The 21,610-nt window shown below is 34.3% G+C and overlaps 1 protein-coding gene across 6 annotated transcripts in view; it reads right to left on the minus strand.

Moving 5' to 3' along the window:
• LOC132704742 (cytosolic carboxypeptidase Nna1-like) overlaps positions 1 to 18,409 on the minus strand; it is a 42,572-nt gene extending 24,163 nt beyond the window's left edge. For 3 of the 6 annotated variants that reach the window (XM_060674951.1, XM_060674955.1, XM_060674957.1), the window contains exons 1-6: positions 18,257 to 18,408; positions 17,202 to 17,468; positions 13,744 to 13,952; positions 11,744 to 11,896; positions 9,519 to 9,748; positions 9,310 to 9,456 (exon numbers count right to left, since the gene is read on the minus strand). In XM_060674951.1, coding sequence (XP_060530934.1) covers positions 9,310 to 9,456; positions 9,519 to 9,748; positions 11,744 to 11,896; positions 13,744 to 13,952; positions 17,202 to 17,250 — 788 coding nt within the window. In that variant the 5' untranslated portion in view covers positions 17,251 to 17,468; positions 18,257 to 18,408. Of the gene's footprint in view, positions 1 to 9,309; positions 9,457 to 9,518; positions 9,749 to 11,743; positions 11,897 to 13,743; positions 13,953 to 17,201; positions 17,498 to 18,256 lie in introns of all 6 variants that reach the window. The other 3 variants (XM_060674956.1, XM_060674952.1, XM_060674953.1) reach the window with 3 other exon arrangements.
• Positions 18,410 to 21,610: the final 3,201 nt, after the last annotated feature.

Raw genomic sequence — 21,610 nt, forward strand, 5'->3', positions numbered from 1 at the left:
GACTAATAATAATCAAGGAATCTCACCGATGACACTCTACACAAATTCGTCAGCTTTCAGCATTTGTATGCACGAAGTACGGAAGTTACAAAAAAAATTACAAAAGTTAAATACCGGATTATGTCGTAAAAACGGTATATAGTTTGGAGAACTCTACCAACAGAATCGTATCTTTTACGCTACGAAGCGTATAAAAATAGTATAACACCGATCTATCGAAATCATTAAAAATACAATCTATTATTATTATTCTGTACAATAATATAATACTGTAGGAAATTCGCGTTCTCAGGTACCTTCATGGCTAGTGTGAAAAAATTAACTTTGAAAATACAGGTAAATAAATATCTAGCCGCGTAACACTTCAAGCTATCAGCAACGAGTCTGCTCCTACCTTCACTCGTTCACCTGCTGGGCAATGAATAATAATGGGTTTGTTAGATAGGTCGTGGTACTATACAAAAAGTACAGTATGACCACCAATCTGTCGAATTCATTAAAAATAAACACCTCTTTCCCTCGACCCGGGCTATTGTTCAAGGCTGTTGTTCAACAACAGTGGTAAATTTATTCCCCATAACTCGTAACAAAGACTGCATTTGTTAATAATTCCCCTCTAAAGAATTCGAGTTCTCAGGTTCTTTCAAAATAGCTAGTTCTTTTTTCATTTCTGCGTTTTGCATAAACCGTTTTTCACTTATTTTAGCGGTCCATATTTCATTCTATCGGCAACCTTTATTCGGCCACCCTCCGCGTTCTTTGGAAAGTGTCCTACTATAACAAACGTTGCACCGTTTTTGGCCACGTGAAAAGATAAAACTCTCTACTGTTGAATACCTGCTCTGCTTCTTTTAACCGTTTTTGACGGAAACACAAGAAGAAATGCAAAACTTTTTGAAACGCGACATACTGTATATTATTCCATGGCGTGATGCATAAGCTTTGCCTTTTCCTGCATTGACAAAGGTTATTTAAGTTAAAGAAGTTAAAGAACTGTGGAACTGCTTATTAAGATCACGCAATTTATAATCATCCTTGGATTCTCCACTTGGTGATTGTATAAAACTAACCAAAACTAACTAAACTAATTTATTCTAGAGAGGACTAGAGAGCAAACAACAAACATTATTCCACAAAGTTTTGGTTAGCTTATAGTAAGATATTCGAAAGGAATATATATTAGGCTCCTATAAATTCATTATTAGCTGGAAATCCTAGAGTTACCAAAAGCTTATCTTCTGTACTTATCGCATACCAAAAATATGTGTAAATTATTTCTAACTGGGGTTTCACATATCTCAGTGTTTCATAAAAACTTTCTTTGGATATTTCCATAAACTGTTTAAACCACTACAAAGGAGATGTGTTTTGAATAGTGCTCGTCAAGTGTTTGGACAAAGTAAACACGAACCATTAGTTCGCGCCCTCGCCCTGAGACAATTCAATCAATACGATTTCCTTTTCTAATTCTTGTATAATTTTTGTTTTTCTGTAGTGAATGCTATTCGGGCAAGAAAAATAGTGGAATATAACCACTAAATACTTTTGGTTGAACTGTTAATTGACATTTTGAGAAGTACCACCAAACATATATGAAAAACTTAAATTTTTGCCAATGTACAATTTTTAAGCAACCAGATTATCAGACTAGATTTTGTTGGGACACCAACCGAGAGGTGGCATTTCAAGCGTTTTTAACAATTTGCCTAATTTCGATTTCCGTAAAATTATTTGTGTGAATGAAAATGACGTTGCGCTCAGTCAATTTTAATTGTGTGAAACTTTAGATTCTTCTCTTTTACTTTGTTTTGTGGTTTGCGGATTATTGTGAGTTTTGTGCTTGAACTATTTAGCTAATAAAAACGCTCATATAAAAACATACAACACATAAAAATAATAAATAAATATGTATATTATTTATTCAGTTACTTAAAAAACGGATTTATATGATGTACCGGGTGATTATTTATAATGTTCCCGCTTTATATTTTTTTTAACGTTAAAAAAATAAGTTATATATTTTTGAATGAAACATCCTGTATATTATACGCTCAATAATATCCCCTAAAAATTATGCACAATTCGTGTATAATATGTCCTATTCTCAGTGACATATTTAGCAAAACTATGCTCCTTTTATCATATATAATATGTTTTATTTGCAAACAGACAAACAATTAACTTTGGAAACGTTTATTAACCCAAATGAGAGGGTTAAATTGGCTGAAAGGGAACTATGTGTTATTAATTGCACGTTTCATGGAATCCACGAAAAATTTTCAACAAACATCCAGCCAAGCCAGAAAGAAGAGAACATTTTGTACAATATTTTATTCCTATATGTACTACTATATGTAAATTCAAATTCAAATTTTCGAAATATTTAACTTAAATTCAACATTAAAAAATATTCCAGAACTTTTTTTGGGTAGATATAATATAATACGTAGGTAATTAGTTTTACAAATGGAATTATATACATTCGATGAATGTTCTCCGTAATATTTCTACAGGGGAATATTCTTCATTTAGAACTTATGTTCTAATCAAGTTTTTAAATGCTCTTCTCCGTTTTCGATCGAATTTACGTTTACACGATCTTATAGAGTTTTTCATGAAAATGCATCCATTAAAATTGTTCCATCTTTGCCAGTCCATTCATTATAATTTGATTTAAATAGTCTTTAACAAATACCACAAAAATACAGTCGCTCAATGCTCATCCATATAATGATGACGCGTTTATCCAAAAAATATTTTTTAAATAAGCATCATTTCCGTTAATTGTTTCTCAACTCTTTTTCTCGATGTTTGGGCGTTAATTTTGTTGTAAGCCTAATTTTGAATGCCTTGTATCCTGCTTTTTTTGAGAGTGGTTTGAATCTTTCCGTACGATGTATTTTTCCGATATTTTTCTTATTGTATTCTTTTTATTCTTTCTTTTTTTCTTTATATTCTTTTTGTAAAGCGCCTAAATCACTACTATCTTGATCTCTTTCCAATGTTCTTTTCATTTTCATGTTCTTATATTCGATGAAAATTTTTTTGCCTGGAACGTGCAATACACTTTGAGTCTTCTTATTTGCTTAATCAAACGTTTCCAATATTAACTGTTTTTTTTCAACTCCCTTCTGTGGCATTCAAGAAGCGTCACCTTAGCCTTAGAACTTGAGTTCTTTGTTAGTTGTACCGCACGGGTTTGGGAGCAATCGGATGTTTTCGGATATTTTACCGCACGGCTTGAAATTGGACGTTTGTCAAATCTGATGGTTATGTCAACGACTATATTCGTGCTGTTTTGCAAAAATGTACTTAAAAACTAACGGTCGTAGAAAAAATATACTTTGGTAAACTTCACTTGTTTATTAAACACTCGCTCCGCTCGTGTCAAATAAATTCGTGACTCAAATACCGTTGCTTGTTGCGCACTATACTATTCTCTTTCAGAATAAGGCATTTTATAATAAGTTTTTAATAAACATTTTGTTTTTGATGAGCACCTAAGATGTAAATTATAAATTCTAGAATATTATTTTATTTTCGAATATTGCTTTTACCTTAAAAGCGCATATATCTAAAAAACTAGTGGATTGAGTATAGGACATATTATGCAAGAAATGTGCATAATTTTTGTGGAATTTTATTAATCGTATACTATACAGGGTGCTCTATTAAAAATATAACTTTTATCGGTGGGTGATTTCTGCGACATCCTGTATATATAAAACATATATTCCAAACAGCCTTCTATTTTTTGAACAGCTTTTGTTTGATGTTTTTTTCCTAAACGTTAAACTAATTCTGTCCCTTCTGGTTATTCCTTTCACTCTCCTCAAGTATTTCATCTCTGTTGCTCCAATTTTGCTCTTGTCCCTATCTGACAATATCCAAGATTCGGAGCCATACGTAAGGATTGGTCTGTAAAATGTTTTGTAAACTTTCATTTTAGTTTCCTTAGAAATTTCCTTTTTATTTATGAGCCCCTTACTCAATGCATAACACACTTTATTGGCCTTTTCTGTTCTATTATTTAATTCTGTGTCCTGACCTCCTGTTTCTAAATTCCCAAGTACTGAAAGTAACTAACTTTTTCTATTAGTGTCCCACGTATTCTCACCTCTGATTTCTCTTTTTCGTTTGACATTGCCATAACTTTGGTTTTATTTCTGTTCATTTTCATTCCGTTTTTTGTTAGTATCTGATCTCAATTATTTAGATTTTTCTCCAGATCCTTCGAGGTTGCTGCTATGATCGTTATATCAACGGCGAAGGCACATTCCGATATGTTGATACGCTCTAGTTATCGGTATCCAACGTAAAGGTCTTTTGATCGCTGTTTTCCCCTTCTAAATAGATCGTCCATATAAGTTATGAATAGTAAAGGGCTCAAACTACCCCCCTGTCGCATTCCTTCTTGTGTTATAAACGCTCTTGACCTCATGTTCTTACTTATTACGCAATTACTTGTTTCGTTGTATAACCATTTGATAACTCTTAATAGTTTATTGTCAACGTTTCTGGCTTGTAGGCTTTTCCAGATTTTTATTCGCGGTACTATATCAAACGCTTTTTCCATATCTAAGAATGCAACGTATACTGCTCTAGATCTTGCCAATTTTCTCCAAATTACTTCTTTTAAAGTGAACACGTGATCCTGGGTACTTCTGCCTTTCCGTAACCCACTTTGCGTTTCTGTTAGGGTTGGTTCTACTTTTGATCGTAGTCTCTTTTCAACAATTTTCTCAAACAGTATCAATGGTGTACATAGCAATGATATTCCTCTATAATTGTTGCAGTTCTTGTTATCTCCTTCTTTGTGCAGTGGTAGCATTAAACCCGTTTTCCAATCTGCCGGTATTTTTTCTTCTACCCATACCATATTGAAACTTTTTAACAATATTGTGGTCGCCTTTTCTCCCATCCTTTTTCACCATCTCAGCTGCAATCTTATCCTCACCTGGTGACTTGCTATTTTTTTCATTGTTCATTTGGTTCTGTTCCTTCTTGCTCTACCATTTTTTTACCTTCGTATTCTGTCTTTTTGCCGTTTGTTTTATTTTCGGAATTGACCAGTCTTTCAAAATATTCCCTCCAGCGCTCCATTATATTTACTTCCGTTATTAGTATTTCATCTGCTTCGTTTTTAGTTGCCGCACTCTCTACTTTTTTGTAGAAAAGGTTTTGATTGGTTTTGCTGTCTCCAAATTCCTTCCATTTCTCTTGTTTGGACTGTATTACCATATTTTTCACTTTCGTTCTTTGCAAAGTTTCATAACTTCGCTGCGTTTTTTCCCCTAAATATGCTTTCCGTTGTTCTTTATTTTTACCTGGGTTTTTATTGCTTCTGTCCACCATACTGCCTGTTTTTTATAACTGTTTTATTTGTTTATCTCACAAGCGTCTCTGGCTGAATTAAGTATCGTTCTTTTGTAAAGTTACCATATTTCCTCCTTATTAACTAGAGTCTCTTTGAGATTTTCTAATTTATCGTTTATCCTTTCCCTATATTTTTGTGCTATTATTTCGGCGTTTTTGCCTTACTTGCTTGATAACGATTTGCATCTCTCTGAGTTCCCATTTTTGCCAGAAGTAGGTAGGGGTCGCTGTTTATTTCGAACCCGTAATAATAACCGTTAATAAAAATTTTCCACTAAAATTTCATATTTTGGTGACGCTACGACCCTGTGCCGGTTTACGCCGCACTTCTCGAAATTGCTTCTTCTGTTACGTTTACTATTATTCTTCGACCATCAATCAATCGGATCTCGGGATTACGCAGGTTTTTGGCGACCTGCCATCCCAGAAAACGACGCGCCCCGTAAAAATTCGAATCCGCGTCAACGGACCGTCCGTCAACGGGCTCATTTGTCAAAATTACGGTATCGCGGTCATCACTTCGTCCATTCCCGATGAATTTGTCGAAATCACACACCGATGCGTCGCACAACTCGAACGCCCTCATATTGGAAACGAAGAAAACGTATCCGCAATTTCGCAGAGGTTATTACAAAACGTCAAAGTTCGACTCCCGCGCACAAGAAAACGCGGAAACGGCGGTAAATGAATCCGGACACGAAATAAATGTGAATCTAGTCATGCCCTCCGATCTGAGAGTCCTCTATTTGCACGAGGGTAAACGAGGCGTCGCCGCGGAATCTGCAGACATCGACGCGTCCGGCGCGGTAGATACGAAATTTGTAAGAACGACCACTGCCAATTCGCTTCTAAGGACGTTGTTGTCCTGCTTTCGAAGAAATGATGAAGGTTCTGATTAAACACGTTTGAATCAATAAATACAAGGTTTAGAAATGATATGACGACGTTTTGACGTTACGGTGAAGCGTTTAGTGTTTATTTTATTGGGCAAATAAGAGAGAAAGCTAAAATCTAACGAAAGGCGACAGTGGTCAATACAGTCTTCTAAACTCATGATCAGAGGTCCCAGGTAATACCAATGTCGAAAAGCTCGTACCCACTCGTTTGTTTATTAGTTATTTGTTGTTATTATTGCAATTATGCCGGCAACTACGTGTTATCGCTGGTCGCATTTTCAGACTGGCATAAGTATAAGTCTATTTCTTTTCCCTAAAGACACTACGGTAAGTAGATAATTTTCTTAGTACGTTTTCTTATTACATTTAATTTAGAATAACATCCTTCATTTAAATTATCTAAATATCCTGGTGAAAACCGATGATTATTTGCATTAATTTAAGTAAATAATATACAGTGTGTCCCCTTCGCTTCTCTATACAGGGATATCCGCTCCCATTATACCTACAGGTGAAATGGACGACGGAATTCGTTTTTCGCCAGTAAATCCGAAACGGTTAAATTGGCATCTGTTAAAATGTGACATTATTCAGACAATTTCTTAAGACGTGTTAGATGTCTCAATCGTGTTTTGCTATCCTGCAACCCGCCTTGTGTAAATTTACAGTTCATTCACTATTGAAATAAAGAAAAAATTGACATTTTAGCGTTATACATTATACTTACACACAGAACCTCCGATATTACCTCAATAGCGGCTTTACGGCCTACTTTAACCGAATATGAGTTTAGAAAAACCTTGTTTTTACAACACTATACAAATCGGGAACTTCTTAAGCGACCAGTTTGACTAGAGATTTTTTTTTTCCATTGTCTTGGCCTTCTAAATCCACTGAGTTCTTGCCCTTGCATTTCTTCCTCTGAGGTCACACAAAAAATTAGGTCTATGATTTTTATCCTCCCGGGAGGAGAATATAGAAACTCAAGACAAAGAGTCACCAATTGCCAAAAATGTCGCGATGCAAATGAACGTCACTTTTGTGCACTTGTGAGAGATCACTGAACTGGATATTTTACGCTCTTTGAAAAAATCTAAAATCCAGTATGCCGGCCATAGGAAAAACGAAAGTTAAGACGATTTGTGGGATAAAAAAGGCGATTTACACATGACATACACGCTGTCTCATTCGTCTTAGAATGTGTCTGAATAATGTCAAGTCTCCTCTAAAACTTTCCCTATTTAACCTTTGCTCTAGGTATTCGTTTTTTCGCCGATATTTCTCAAACTAAAACTTCCTCTATTTATCCTTTGCTGTATTTATAATAGTAACAAAGATACCTGTATAGAGAAGCTAATCTGGGACATATTGCATGTCAGAAAATTCTTGACTGTTATTATTTAGAACATACATAATACCTAATAAACAAATATCAAAATATCAAGCATTTTTTTTCGTTTAAACAACTAAATAAAATTGGAAATAGAGAGTAAGTAAATAGTTATTTGTGTAACTAGTGTAAAGAATGTATGTTGCACGAGGCAGTTAATGAATCATGTTTTTTGCATGTGTAGCACACAACATATTTTCTAAGATCGAATTCATTTTAACTGCTTTACAATAAAACAAGAATTAATTATGGAAATTGTCACCATCAGACGTTATCCCTGGGTAACCACATGCTAATATAATAAACGTCAAATGTAGCGATCGAGGACACAAAAAATGAATCCGACACTTTAGAATTCAACGCTCCCGGAGCCCTCTAAATAAGGTTTGATAATTTAAATACATTTTGTAAAAAATAACCAAAAGAAACTAATAACAAAAAAAAAGCTAGTGCGAGGAAGATACTCTCTAAATCGATTTTTCCGAGTTGCACGGAAAACGGATTTTTCCGAAAAATGTTGGCTGTTTTCATATAAACAATGAACAGTATATACTGCAGGAAAAAAATAAACAAATTTTGAGAATTTTGATTATAGATTTTAATTTTTTTAGTTTTTTTCGGCTCTAAAAATACTTAAGTTTTGGTTAGTTTTGGTTAGCCTATTTTTAGAAAATATATACCCGCAAAATTAAAATGAGGTCTTAATAACTATATTTTGCCCGCACTACTAGTTAACAGTTTTTTTTAAATTTTCTTTAAAATATTTGAATATGACTTAACTACTTTGATTTTCTAAGTATAATAAGTTGTCTAGGCTTTTTTGAAGCTGGATTATGGGATATTTTATTTTATACAGGTATTTGAAAAGAATGTTTGATCATCAAATAATAATGTGCAAATAATTTCAATAAGAACAAAGCAATCAAACAACTACAAAAGTCAATATAAATGAACGAGAGAAAGACAACAATCCCCATTTTAACTTAGTATACCCAAAAAAGGAATATTTCTCTAGAAACCAAAAATCTGACCAAACTGACCAAAAAACCCGTATGAATTTAAGCTAACCCTTTTAATAGAATTACAATAGAGAATAGTACCTCAATAAGCCTAGTGCCGCTTATTATATTTTATTATCGTAGTTATTCCAAATACTAGGTTGAATATGAACTGTGATGAAATTAATACAAGAAAGGTTAGCGCGGAACAAAAAGATCTGATCATTTCGCACATAAGAGAAGAGCCACAACTTGTTGAACAAGATATTTTCTTAGACTAAATAGTTAAATACATTTTTTGTTACAAACCTGTTTGAATAAACTCATCCCTTCCGATCTCCTCTTGGATACGCACAAAAAACAGATTTGTAGTTCACAACTTTGACTTTTTTTCCCATTTCTATCACTCATGACTTATAAAATATATTTCTCCCAGACAAGTAAAAAATATATCTGTTTTTTTAATAGAAATTTTTTAAGAACACTGCGTTTTAATATTTTGAGCAAAACAAGCCCACGCCCTGAGAAAATTATGGTTATTTACCTTGAACATTTCTATAGCTAAAATTCAAGAATAATGACCCTGATCGAGTTCACTCCTTTTACGTAAATTAACGTTAAAGTTTTAAAAGCTGAAACAAAAACTCACACGTTATCGTTGCAAAAGTAGGTGATATTTTGGCCGCACCGGCGCCACCCGATCGAATGAAGCTGCGCGTCTTTTTTCGAATACATCAGGGGTTTCATGCCTTCGTTGTACAGGCTGTCTTCTTTCGAACAATTTGTTATCGATATGCTGAAATGCGACGACGAACAAGTAGAAATTTAAATGACGCTGGGTATCGCGCCACGACTTACCGATACAAAAAGTTCCTTTTCGTATTCGACACGCGGAAATAAAACCACTGCATGTGCCGGTTGGTGTAAAGATCCGACCTGAGGTGCAGCTCGTAGTAATTTTCGGTGATACGGATCGCCCGCGCCAAATTCCCAGATTCGAACCGCGACTCGAACCTCAGGCTGTCGTCCTCAGCACATAAATTCGATGACAACAGGTAGCGGCTGCCACCGACGCTCGATCTACTGAACTAGTTCGAATAACATTGATTAGAGTTCTGCAAACCATATACCGATTTTACGACATAATCCGCTATTTAACCTTGGTAAATTTTTATGTGTAGTTTCATCGGTGGGATTCCTCTATTATTATTAGTCCATGCTGTGAAAAATCCATTCTAACTTTAAAATATTTATTATAAATATAAATGAAGGAGTAAATTTCCCCCACATTAATATTTAATTCTGGCACTAGCGACTTCTGTAAACATTTTCTTATTCGGTGACATGTTCAACACATTTTTTCCAGCAAGAAGTATAGTTTATAGTAAATAGTATAGCAGTGATATGGTGGAGGACGGGCAACTTTGAATCTCCCCCAACTTGTCCACATTATACTTCTTATCAAAAGTTCCCGTCTTAAGGACTTCCAATACCTGCTTCTTTGTGTAGGAATTTTCAAAATACATATCATTTTGAAGAAAAAAATGTTGAATGAGTTCTTTAGTCGATTATAAATTCTATATTTTTTCCGCTTGTGCAGAATGGTTCCTGGCGTTGTCCATCACGACAACACTGTTTAGTGATTTTAATATAGGAGATCAACCTTTCTAACTATCAAATTCATCTTGAAACCGAACTACCTCAAGTAGAGACCGTTTTAGGAAGATGCATAAAAAGCACACTAAAATGAATTAACAGTCAGCACGGCACAGTTGACGTCGGTTAAAATCTTAAATACGGCCCTGGCTTGTGGTCCACACACTGAAAAGAATGGTCCATTTCGCTTTACAACAGGCGGAAATCAAAACTACAAAAGGTTGTAAAAACAGTATATCGCTTGGAGAACTCTATGAGTTCGCGACACAGTCGATCGGATCACATAATTCGATTGACTGCGATTTACTCAAAATCCTAGACGTAGTATTAAATCCCTCAATCAGATGGATGTTATTTTTATAGTTATTTCTTCTTTCTTTTTCACACACCAAATTAAATTTTAAATTTAAATATTTATTTAAATTATGATTAATCGTCACTTTATAAGGATAATAATTCAAAATCTTTTTTCCTGATGATGTTTTTCTCCATAAGTGTAAGGAAATTCAAAAGCTGACATTAAAATCAAGTTGAGACAAGATTTTTAAAATAATAACTAATGCCTAGCGTTAAGCGCTTCATTAAGGCGGGCTATATTTCCCGTCTAAATTACGATTTTTGCCTAGGTACGTTTTTATAGCTCGCTGTTCAAAAGGTAATTTAAAAAATTATTTTATTTGTGTAAATTTGCATGCAATATTTATATATTTAGTTAATCTGAAATAATCGTTCATGGTTATTTGTTATCAACAATTTTGATTTTTACTTTAGTATAATCTTATGAAATCGAACAATTTTCATATATTTATTAATGAAAATTGTCCAAAAAGATGGCGGTTTGTTTATACGTGATACTACAAGATAAGTCTGATAAGCATGATATTAACTTTAAGCTTAAATCTTATTACTGACTGAAGCTGCTCTACAATATTGCACACTTTCTTAACACAACAGTAACGCAAAATCTCTTGTGGGTACTGAAGGCAAGGAGATATCTGTAAGAACAGCCCGGGCTACAGCGTCAAAGAGGTTTCTCGAGCCTTCTGCCCGTATAGCAAACAGTGTACTGAAGTGTGAGCTCAATAAATGACTAGGGAGACAGTTTCTCTCTACAGTAGGAAAGTTTACCGGGACTGAGGCAGTCTCGTGACCACAAGTGGTTGTGGTTATTTAATTTCGGCGAGGAAGCTAAAATTGACTTTTTGGTTAATTTTGTATAAGCTCTTGCTTTGTTTGTGGTTTCCTATTAACAAAAAAGATTATTATTGTTCTTATTAGAAAAATATATCATAATGATAAACTGCCTTTTTTTCGTCATAAAGTGCCATCTTTGTAGACTAAAAAAGTCATTTCTATAGTTCCAACAAATTTTTGGTGGATTCTTCAATCATTTTTAGACAAAAGAGAATTCTATCACTTAAACTTACATAATTAACCGCTCCGATCGGGCAGTATTGATAGACAAGCACTCCGCATTCCTCTCCCGAAGGTTTCGGCTGGCATTCGTCCCCGGTAACTTGATAGTACGGTTCAGCGCCGGGTGGGATGTAATTCACGTGTCTAATTTGCTCCTCCAAAACCTGCGACAATCGCATTCGTTGACTTCCAGACAGAGTTACACTGGCTAAGGATTCGTACGAATTCGTACGACTTTCTGTTACGACTTCTTACTAGCTTGCAATTTTGTTGGGTTTGAATATTTCGAAGGTTCTAGAAACACGGATCGCGAAGTATTAATTATTTTAGTGAAAGGAGGATCAAACATTTGGACTCCACCATTAGAAACAAAAATTGAAACTAAAAGGAAACACAAATGACAAGAAAACAAAGGACTCAGGGAAACTCAAACAAAGTTACGCAAATAAAGAACTTATTCATTATTTGGAGAATAAGCAGAATGACGACACGTACTTTCTACAAAGTCCGTTTCAATATATTCAATAATTGCAGACGTAGAAGTGGTTATGAAACTCATCAACCATCCACTTTACGTTAGTTTAGTTGCATTTCAACAGGCCTATAGTTTTACTACCTCAACAGGGTATTCACAGCTAATAATAAATAATAATGAATAAGGATTATACTTTTGTCTTGTAGAATGCAATGTAATGTTTTTGAAATTGTATCATTTCCTTTTTTCAGGCTTTAGAATAGTCGAAATCAGTTACATTAAAACTTATGTTTGCTCTGAATTCTGACCATAAAAACGTAGACCTTTTAAGTGACTTTAGAATAGCCGAAATCAATTCCATTCAAATTGCTTTTTGTTATTTCTATGTTTTTAAGAATTTTAGGTATTATTGAGGTCAACGATGTATGGACTCAAATAAAAACATATGTGTAATAGACATTATTTTTTTCTTTGGAAAATTTCTTTAGAAAATAGAAATTACTAAAATAAAAAAAAATAGAATACAAGAAAAAAAATAATTTTGTTCAGTTTCAATTTTAATGCTGGAAAACGTTATTTTTATATGTTTCTAAATACTCCTAAGTAGTAAAAAAAAAGAAATATCTTTTATCAAGTAAAAAAATAAAAAAACATTTTGATCTATACCGAAATCATCAAGGTTATGATAAAAAAACATTAGGAACTTAAACTTTCAAATCATTTCTGCAAAGTTATATTAACAAAAAATATTAGACAACATTTCGCATCAAAAAATGTTTGGAAGCAGTGTACACAATCAATAAATAATCAATCAATAAAAATATCTATAGCATGAGAAAAAAAATTATATTTCTTCTATTCTTGGGTATTCAAAAAAATTCCATTATTGCTTTTCAATTTTTATATATAGAGGCATCAACGAAGAGACTCCAGGCTTTCAAAATGTGATCTTATAGGCGTATATTGTGGATTTCCTGGGTTGATACAATCACCTACGCAGTCCCTACGTAGAAAGGATAAAGAATGCGAAGTTCCAAATGACATAAAGAAACGAAAACTGGAATACTGCGCAATGAACATCGATTTAACTTGCTAAAGGGCATCTTGCATGGTAAAGGTGGTGTAAAGAAGGGACCTAGGACGGTGACGAATCTCACTGTTCCACAAATTAAGAAAACGGTTTTCTCTCACCACCACTGGACACTTCCGAGAAGCAGTTAACAAGATCAGAATAGCCGTGATTTGAAATGAATAAGCACTTTAAGAACATACATCTTTGAGGTAGAATCCATAATCACTTTTACTGTATTCGTAAGTGACGGTAGTCTATTACTTATCCATACGAAGCCGTACGAATTGATTTTCGAACGAATTCTTATCCAGTGTAACCCCCCGCCTTTCAGGATAGATAGTAGTCTATACTTGAAACTTTCTCGGCCTGTGACAAATTCACAACGCTCATACTAAAATTTTTACTACAGCCTTAAGGCCTGAGGAACCACTATGAACACGACTCTTAGCTGACCAATCTCTTACCTGACATTCGGTGGGCCAGCGCGGGGGTTGTAAGATGAAGGCCGCGTCTTTGAGTGCGGGGAACGATTCCTTAGCCGAAAACGATTCTATCGCCTTGAAACGGTCGTCCGGTTGCACTTTGATGGAAAAATTGGAGAAGTAACTGGTGCACGGCGTAAACTGCGGGGGAAACAGGCAAGCCTGAAGGCTCCTCACGTTGCAGTCCGATTCTTAAATCAAAGCGCCTTTTAGTTTAAAATTTTCTATTTCAAGATTTATGCACGTAGAAAAACTATACACTATTTCAGGAAAGCATAGAGAAATAAAATGGGAAATTCTGTCCAGTTCCGCTCAGTTTCACAATTATCGTTTATTCAACAAATGTGGTTTACCAGCTCAGTTTCTTTTTCTACTCCGTTCTGTAAAATACCTTATTATATATCGATCCAGCGTGCGGGAGGGTCATTTTCCAACGTCAGTTTCTTATCCCACAAATCCGAGTCACTTCGGACATCTCCAATATATTACCGAACGGTCATGTCAGTGAATTTATTCGTATTGTTTTGCAAAAATGTACCCAAAAATTAACGGTCGTAGAAGTATAGTACGCAACACGTTTCGTAAACTCGTGACTCAAGTTGTGTTTACCACAATATTGCATAATATACTATTGTAAATTGGAATTTTTAAAAATAGAAATACTCGATTTTTATATTTTTATCGTTTTACCACTTAAAAATGGTTCACTTTGTATAAGGTTGCCTACTTGAAAAAAAAAAGTAGATTTCTTCGACATATTAGCGATAATAGTATATTATGCAACCAGTGTGGTAAACGGCTTTTGAGTCACAAGTTTATTTGGCACCAAACGTTTTGCATACTATACATTTTTGCAAAACAACATGCATTCACTGACATGACCGTCAGGATTGACAAACGTCAACATTCAAGCCGTGCGGTAAAATATCTGTGAAACCATAAAATTGCTTCCATACTCGTGCGTTAATATCCCGGAAATGTCCCAAGGGGCTAGGATCCGTGGGACAAGAAACAAACGCGGTAAAGTGAGGCTCACCACACGCTAGTCGGTGTATTATTAGAAAAGAGTAGAAAATATACTATTTGACCTCACTTGATATATTGCCTCTCATTAATCTTTTATGAGGAGTAAAGGGAAATGAATGACACTTTTATCAGTATTTGAATACTACCAATAATATTAGAAAGGGCATATTCACACCCACGGAATGTTGTAAAGATAATACTTCGCGGTCAGTGAGTAAAAAATATATTTTTTTTAAATATACTTTATTTTCAAAAATACGACTATCCGAATGTTTCTGTACAAGAAACTATCCACCGATGTTCCAGACTGAATGCACCGATTTTAAATTATTGCAGGAGGGAAAACAGATGGTCAAATGGAACCTCACAAGTGCCTATATTGAAAATACTGGCACATATGAAGCAGCTATGAAAACATTTTTCAAAAGGCCCATTCGAATACGCATATGCGAGATTTAGCATCTCGTTTTAACGAATGACACCTGTAATAGTAAATTCTGGCTTTCGACCAATATTCAACATTCAACAAAAAACATCTCGTATTTAACCAATTACCTTGCAGCATTCAACTACCCACATGGCAGCTGACATCGGCAATAAATATCAAAATGTGCCCAGATCTCAATCGAGTTTGTTAACTAACAAAAATAGACAATATAAGATAATATTGGGTCACCATATTTGCCACATTTGATCTAATTTTGCGAAAGAGAAAAGTATTGAAAGCATAAATTATACAAGTTTGTGAGTAGTAGTCCTATATAAACCACTTTTGCATCATTTAAATTTACTTGTACATAAGGCAATATCAACAACAACACTTACCCGGGTATAGGCAAATTCTTTTCCTTTAGTCTTGACTGCAAACACAATAATTTTTCCGGTGGGTGAACATTTTTGTCACAAAAAACCGAAAGAGGTACGGAGATAATCATCAAGTACCAAAAGTAATATCCGAAGACTGATAATGCATTTCTTAGAAAAAATAATTAATTAATTAAAGTGTAATTCGATGAAATTTAAAAAAGAAATAACCCACTAGATAAGATTTTATTGGAGATTGGTCCGGATGACAGTATTTCGTTGATAACTAGAAGACTTGTGGACCACTTTAAAAACGTGTATTTTGTCTGGAGGAATCATAACAGAAAACCACTTTTACTGGTAAACGATTAAAATGTTTACTGTCGACGAAACTACTTGAGTTTAAACTAGTACGGAAGAGAAAAGAAGAAAATCTTATCTTAAAGAACCCTATGTTAAGGAAGGTACTCTATACCAATAATGTTGCAAGAGCAAAATATGACCAGTTTTCATGCTCAAGCTTTCATGGAAATCCTGGCAAAGGATAACAAGGTGCCTTCAGGAACACGGAGGAGATTAATATTTGTTATATTGGAAGCCAAGAGAGATTTTTAAAATAAGGTTTGCTAACTTTTCAATTGTGCTATACGGGAGATTACACGAGGACATGAATTTAGATGATTTCGAAGACTATTTCGCTAAAATGACAAAATGTCTTCTAGCTGATTCAGTAGTAGTAGAAACGTAAGCTATCATTCAAGAAAGAGAACACGAAAGAAACCACCAGATATGTTGAATATGAAGATATTTTTATAAAACAAATTTATGTAGACATCTTTCATTCACTACAGCGTGGAAGATATAGCAGAACAACACAGTGTAACTGTGATGCGCACACCCATGTTGCGGGCTAAATCCGATAGAACTGATATGGGGCAAGTGAAAGTATTTTTAGCAAGATACAACACGACGTTCATAATGAAAGACCTTAAGCTACCGCTTGCTCAAGCCATTGAGGAAGTGATACCAGGAAACTGGCGAAGAGCATCCCAGCATGTCATTAACGAACAGCAGAAAATGTGAAATCTTGACTACTTGATCGATCTGGCCGTCGATTCGTTAATTAGGACGGCAAGATGAGATGACAGTTCCTAAGATGTCGAAGAATATTGTGGTTTTTTATAATTTAATTTCTGTATAATATGTAAGTATCTAAAACTACATACGTAACTCCTAATATTTATTGTGTTAAAATGAAATTGTTTCCTATTGACGGAGACGCGTACCATTTTCGATGTTGGTGAATGGACAACAATAGGCAAAACCTATAAATAGACCTAAATAGGGGAGGTACTACTTGCACTCGATAAAAAGAAAGAATTTTGCAATGATATCAATGCCAAATAATGAAAGTGACTAAGTATTGGTAACGAGGTTTTATTACCCTACACTTTTCTGAAATAGACTTTAATTTTATCGCGCGATTTATTCGGGAACATGTGGCCCCGCTGTCTCGTCGGAGGACTAAAATAGTTTTTCGAACGAGACAGGCGATTGCCCATTCTCTCTCTCGGAGTGAGTCAGCGACCAAACGTATTTAATTATCGTACCTGCATCTCCGCAGCCTCCGTTTTCTCCGGCTCCGCTCTCTCCGACCATTTCCGCAATTTGCCCTTTATCAGCTGAATGTCGCTACAGTCATTTTTATCATCGCCCAGACTTTGGTCTCCGCCGAGACGCTGTTGACAATCTGCCTTGTCGCTTACAAAGGCGATCAAACTAACTTTCCATTTCCATGGAAATCGTGCGGTCGGTCGATAATTTCACGGAACTGTTAAAGCGAAGCGCCCAAGTATGAACGACCTTAGATGATCGACCTAAGGTAGCGAAATTGAAATGGACAAAGCTGAAATATCAAATTTAGAGAAGCTTGAAGGGCAATGAAGAACCTATAGAGGGCTGGAAATTGTTGTAGAATGTTAAAAAACGTCTTATTTATTTATTTATTAAATTTGAATCACACAACATTTCCTGAGTAGGAAAATCAAACATGTGATGACGATGATAAGAAGACAAACAGAAACGTGAATAAACTATCACAAAATAAATGTATACCACAATAATATATACATAAAATAAGAATAAAAGTTGCAGGTACAAAAAACCTGACGAAAATTCCTGAATAATATGGTATTTACTTTCGCAAAAGTGTCCTTTCCGATGGTGTAAAAATTTTCGCGAAATGCGTGTGTGCGAAAAACATTTTCTTATTTCAAACGTTGACGAAGCGCGATTGACAGGCAATTAAAAATAGCAGATGTTTTACAATGCTGTAGGTAATTGTACCCTCTGTTCAAAAATACAACTAAACCGTTGCCAACTTTCAATTATTTCAGTGAGTAATAAAGTGGAATTTTTTAAAACAAATTAATACGTTCTTAAAATATCGAAAATGAAACGGTACATCCATGTGATACATAAGTAACTCGAATTTTTTGATAAAAATTATTTCAAGTTTAATTAATTAAAATTCGATGGGATATATAACGCAATTTATAAAATTAATTTCTTATAACGGACGTTAATTAATTCAACGTAATCACATTAATTATTATATATTTGATTAAACAAAAAAAAAACAAAGCTGTCGAAATACTTTACTTACACGTAAACGACCAAAACCGAATTTCACTACACTTTCACGAATCACGTATTCCACTGAGCTATAAAAGCGTTATGAGAAGAAAACAAACGAAAATTCTTAAACCTGAAGCACTTGGCAAACGCGTTAGCGGATTAATTTTGGCACAGTCTTGCTCATTTAAGCAGCTTTTTAGAATTGCGGCCCCATTTGAAAGCACGTGTTTTGCGTATAATAAAGCTCTTAACCCGAAGATCGACAAGATTGCTTTCGCAATCTCATTGCTGCGCGATGCGACTGCTCCGCGCTACTCGCTACGCAGTAAAAAAGACCGCTGTTCTACTTTATCTTTCGAAGACGTCGTACAGCGGCCATTTTAGGGAATAAAAATTCCAAGCTAAAGATATTTTGTTGAATTATTAGGTTTGTAGCATAAAATTAATCATTTTAATATAAAGATACTTCATGGTGTAAGAAAAAAAACTCTCAAATTCGAATTTTCAAACAATATTATGAAATATATTTTGAACTGAAATATTAACAACTTTAGTCCATTCCTTTGTGAGACTTAAACAACTTAGACACAATCATAAAAAAATAGGTAATTACTTTTTATAAATTCACTAAGTGAAAATAAACTAAAGGTAACGTTTCACACAATGGTTTATTCTTTCCAGTGCCTCTTTTAAACTAAAATATATTTCAAAACATGTAGACAAATAGTTAATAATTCTTCATAACTTTATAACCCAAAGTGAAGCCATATTTATTGATATTATTGCTCATCAGAATCACTTTTTTGGCTATAATGTCACGTTCCCGTAGCAAATTCTGACATAAGCGTTGTTTATTTGAACGATTACCCACACATTCTGATAATGAAGCTATATAGAGATCTAACGCTTCCTCGGAAAATATTTCTATTGGAAGTGAAGCACTTTTAACTATATCAGGCATGTGAATTATTATACGATGAAGACTTTCAGGTATATAATACCAAGGGTACAGATTCACGAACATTTTGGCGGTAATGTCACAATACTTAGCAGATGCGTCGACGCTAATTTCATATCTACATGATCAGGTTGTTAAAATGAGAATATGTGATTAAGAAAGTTTTCGTTCAGGACAGTTATGGAAGCGGTAGAAGAATACTGCGAGCCGTATTCCCGTCATTACAACTTCCATAGCCTTCTTTGGGAAAGTCAACTAACAAGACTTAACTCAAGTTTTAATTTTCTAACAATATATTCTTTTCTCTCCTTCTTTTGCGTTTTGTCGCTTTCGGTTTTTACCTGCCATTTTTTAAAATCAAGCCTGCATGATATATGCAGAAAACATTCAATGTATCTAATCCATGCATGGAGGCTTGATATACCAGAATTGAACATACAGTGGCTTTACAAATTCCGCAGGTTTGCGTAGATGAATTGTTTATTATGCCAGAGATTTTTCCGTCGATCATTGTTAACTTTGTTGTGATTCATAATTACTTCTAAATCTTTAAACTGACAAGTCGTGGGCTAAATTTTTTATATTTGAATGTGAATATTTTCTCGTTTCTTGTCAATTCTGGTGTTTCCTTCGCAAATATAAGTTTCATGGTTCAGCAGAATCTTGTAGAACACGGCCGTAGGATTCTGCCATATTACGTAGTTGTTAGAGCTCATCTGTAAAGGAACGAGACAAATTGAGAGCAGATTAGAGTCACTTTTTGAATATCCTTACTACTCACGATTGAATTCTTGCTTGTAGATAGAATGTCTCGCAGTGCCATCACAACCTCTTTTGTAAGGCCGATGTCTCCTAAGGAGCTTACGACAAGTCCTTCTAACAGAACCTCGGCACTTACATGTGTAATAGTTATTTGTTAATGTTGGCAACATTATTGTTGCCAAACATTGGCACTGCTAGCTTTTGTTTCTGGCTGTCTACGAAAAATGCAATACCTGCTTCAGTATACCTTATTGGTTTTTTAGTTTAATTTGATGTTTGAAGTGTTTTTTTGATTTAGGTTTCGCAGTTGGGTGATGCTTCCGAAACATCTTTAAATAATATTGAAGCATTTCTTTCACCAACAATTTCAAAGCTTTTACTGGTCGTTTGAATAATTTTGAAATAATGTCATTATCTTGTTTCTTTGAATTTGATTGTCGAGAAACTAATGTTGAAGTTTTTCGTTAAGCCACCGATGATACTTCTTCTCAAACGGTTTTAACATTCTAGTCAAAGAAACTGTTGAAAGTTTTTGCTATATATTGCACTTTACTATACCTGCTTTTGCCATTTTGTTCAAGTTTGAATTGTCATCGACTTATAACAGATGATGTGCTTTAAACAGCTGCCAAACATCAACATCTTCTCGTATACGACGTTTGGCCAAAAAAAATTTTTTTTTTAGTCTATCTGCACACAATTTCATCATATTTAAAAATGCCGTGATTTCAGATACTTAAATAAAATTATTATTTCTAAAATCGAAGAGCGAAGAATAAAAAACCGTAAAGCACAATTAAAATAATGATAAGAAAACTTATCGTACTTACCTCAAGTTGAAATATGCACAACTTAACGTATAATAAAACGTATATTGACAGGAGCACGTCAAAACATGCAATGCCCGAATAACGCTAATTCTAGTTGAAATAGTTATCAATTGCGCCAAGTTGTTTTTGTTATGAAATAATAGCATTTTCCAAAATTATTAGCAAAGCATTGTTTTAATAATTGTTAATATTGCTAGAATAACCTCTGTGCGTCGCTTTGCGTATTTCTTTGTATAGGAAAGTCCATTTTTCTCGATCGTGCTTTTGCGAATCACTGTGAAATATCCACATAACGATTAGAATTCCCTGTATGTAAAGTTTTATTCAAATAAGCACTGAATCTAATTTAAAATTTACAGTAACGCAGTAAATACGAAATTTCTACCGCTTCATCACATCATATTAACAGTTTTTCATTTAGGGCTAATAACACAGGTCAATAATTTTGAAACTTTTGAAAGTTGATTTCGATCTGACATTTGATTCTGTATAATTTATTTAATTAATAAATGAAAATCTCGGTTGATTTAGAAATATTTTTGATTAGTACAGGAACAAAAACCTAATTAAAAAAAATAAATTAAATATCAAAGTCTCAAACAATAGTTAACTCCATTTATTTTTGGAAGATCTTTCCCTCTTGGCCAAAAAGCTTCTTTTAGTGCATGTTTAATCTACCATCATTGCAACGCTCCTCACTCACGGTACCAATATTTTTGGGAGAGTATTCTAGATGTGAGTGTACACAGTGTAATTTTATACTCATATTGTATCCGTTTTCCTAATATGTTTTCTACATTGTTTTTGTGACATCGGTGTTTGTTGTCTCCTA

Source organism: Cylas formicarius, unplaced genomic scaffold, assembly GCF_029955315.1.
Source record: "Cylas formicarius isolate icCylForm1 unplaced genomic scaffold, icCylForm1.1 PGA_scaffold_7__23_contigs__length_41026272, whole genome shotgun sequence".
NCBI classification, from domain to species: domain Eukaryota; kingdom Metazoa; phylum Arthropoda; class Insecta; order Coleoptera; family Brentidae; genus Cylas; species Cylas formicarius.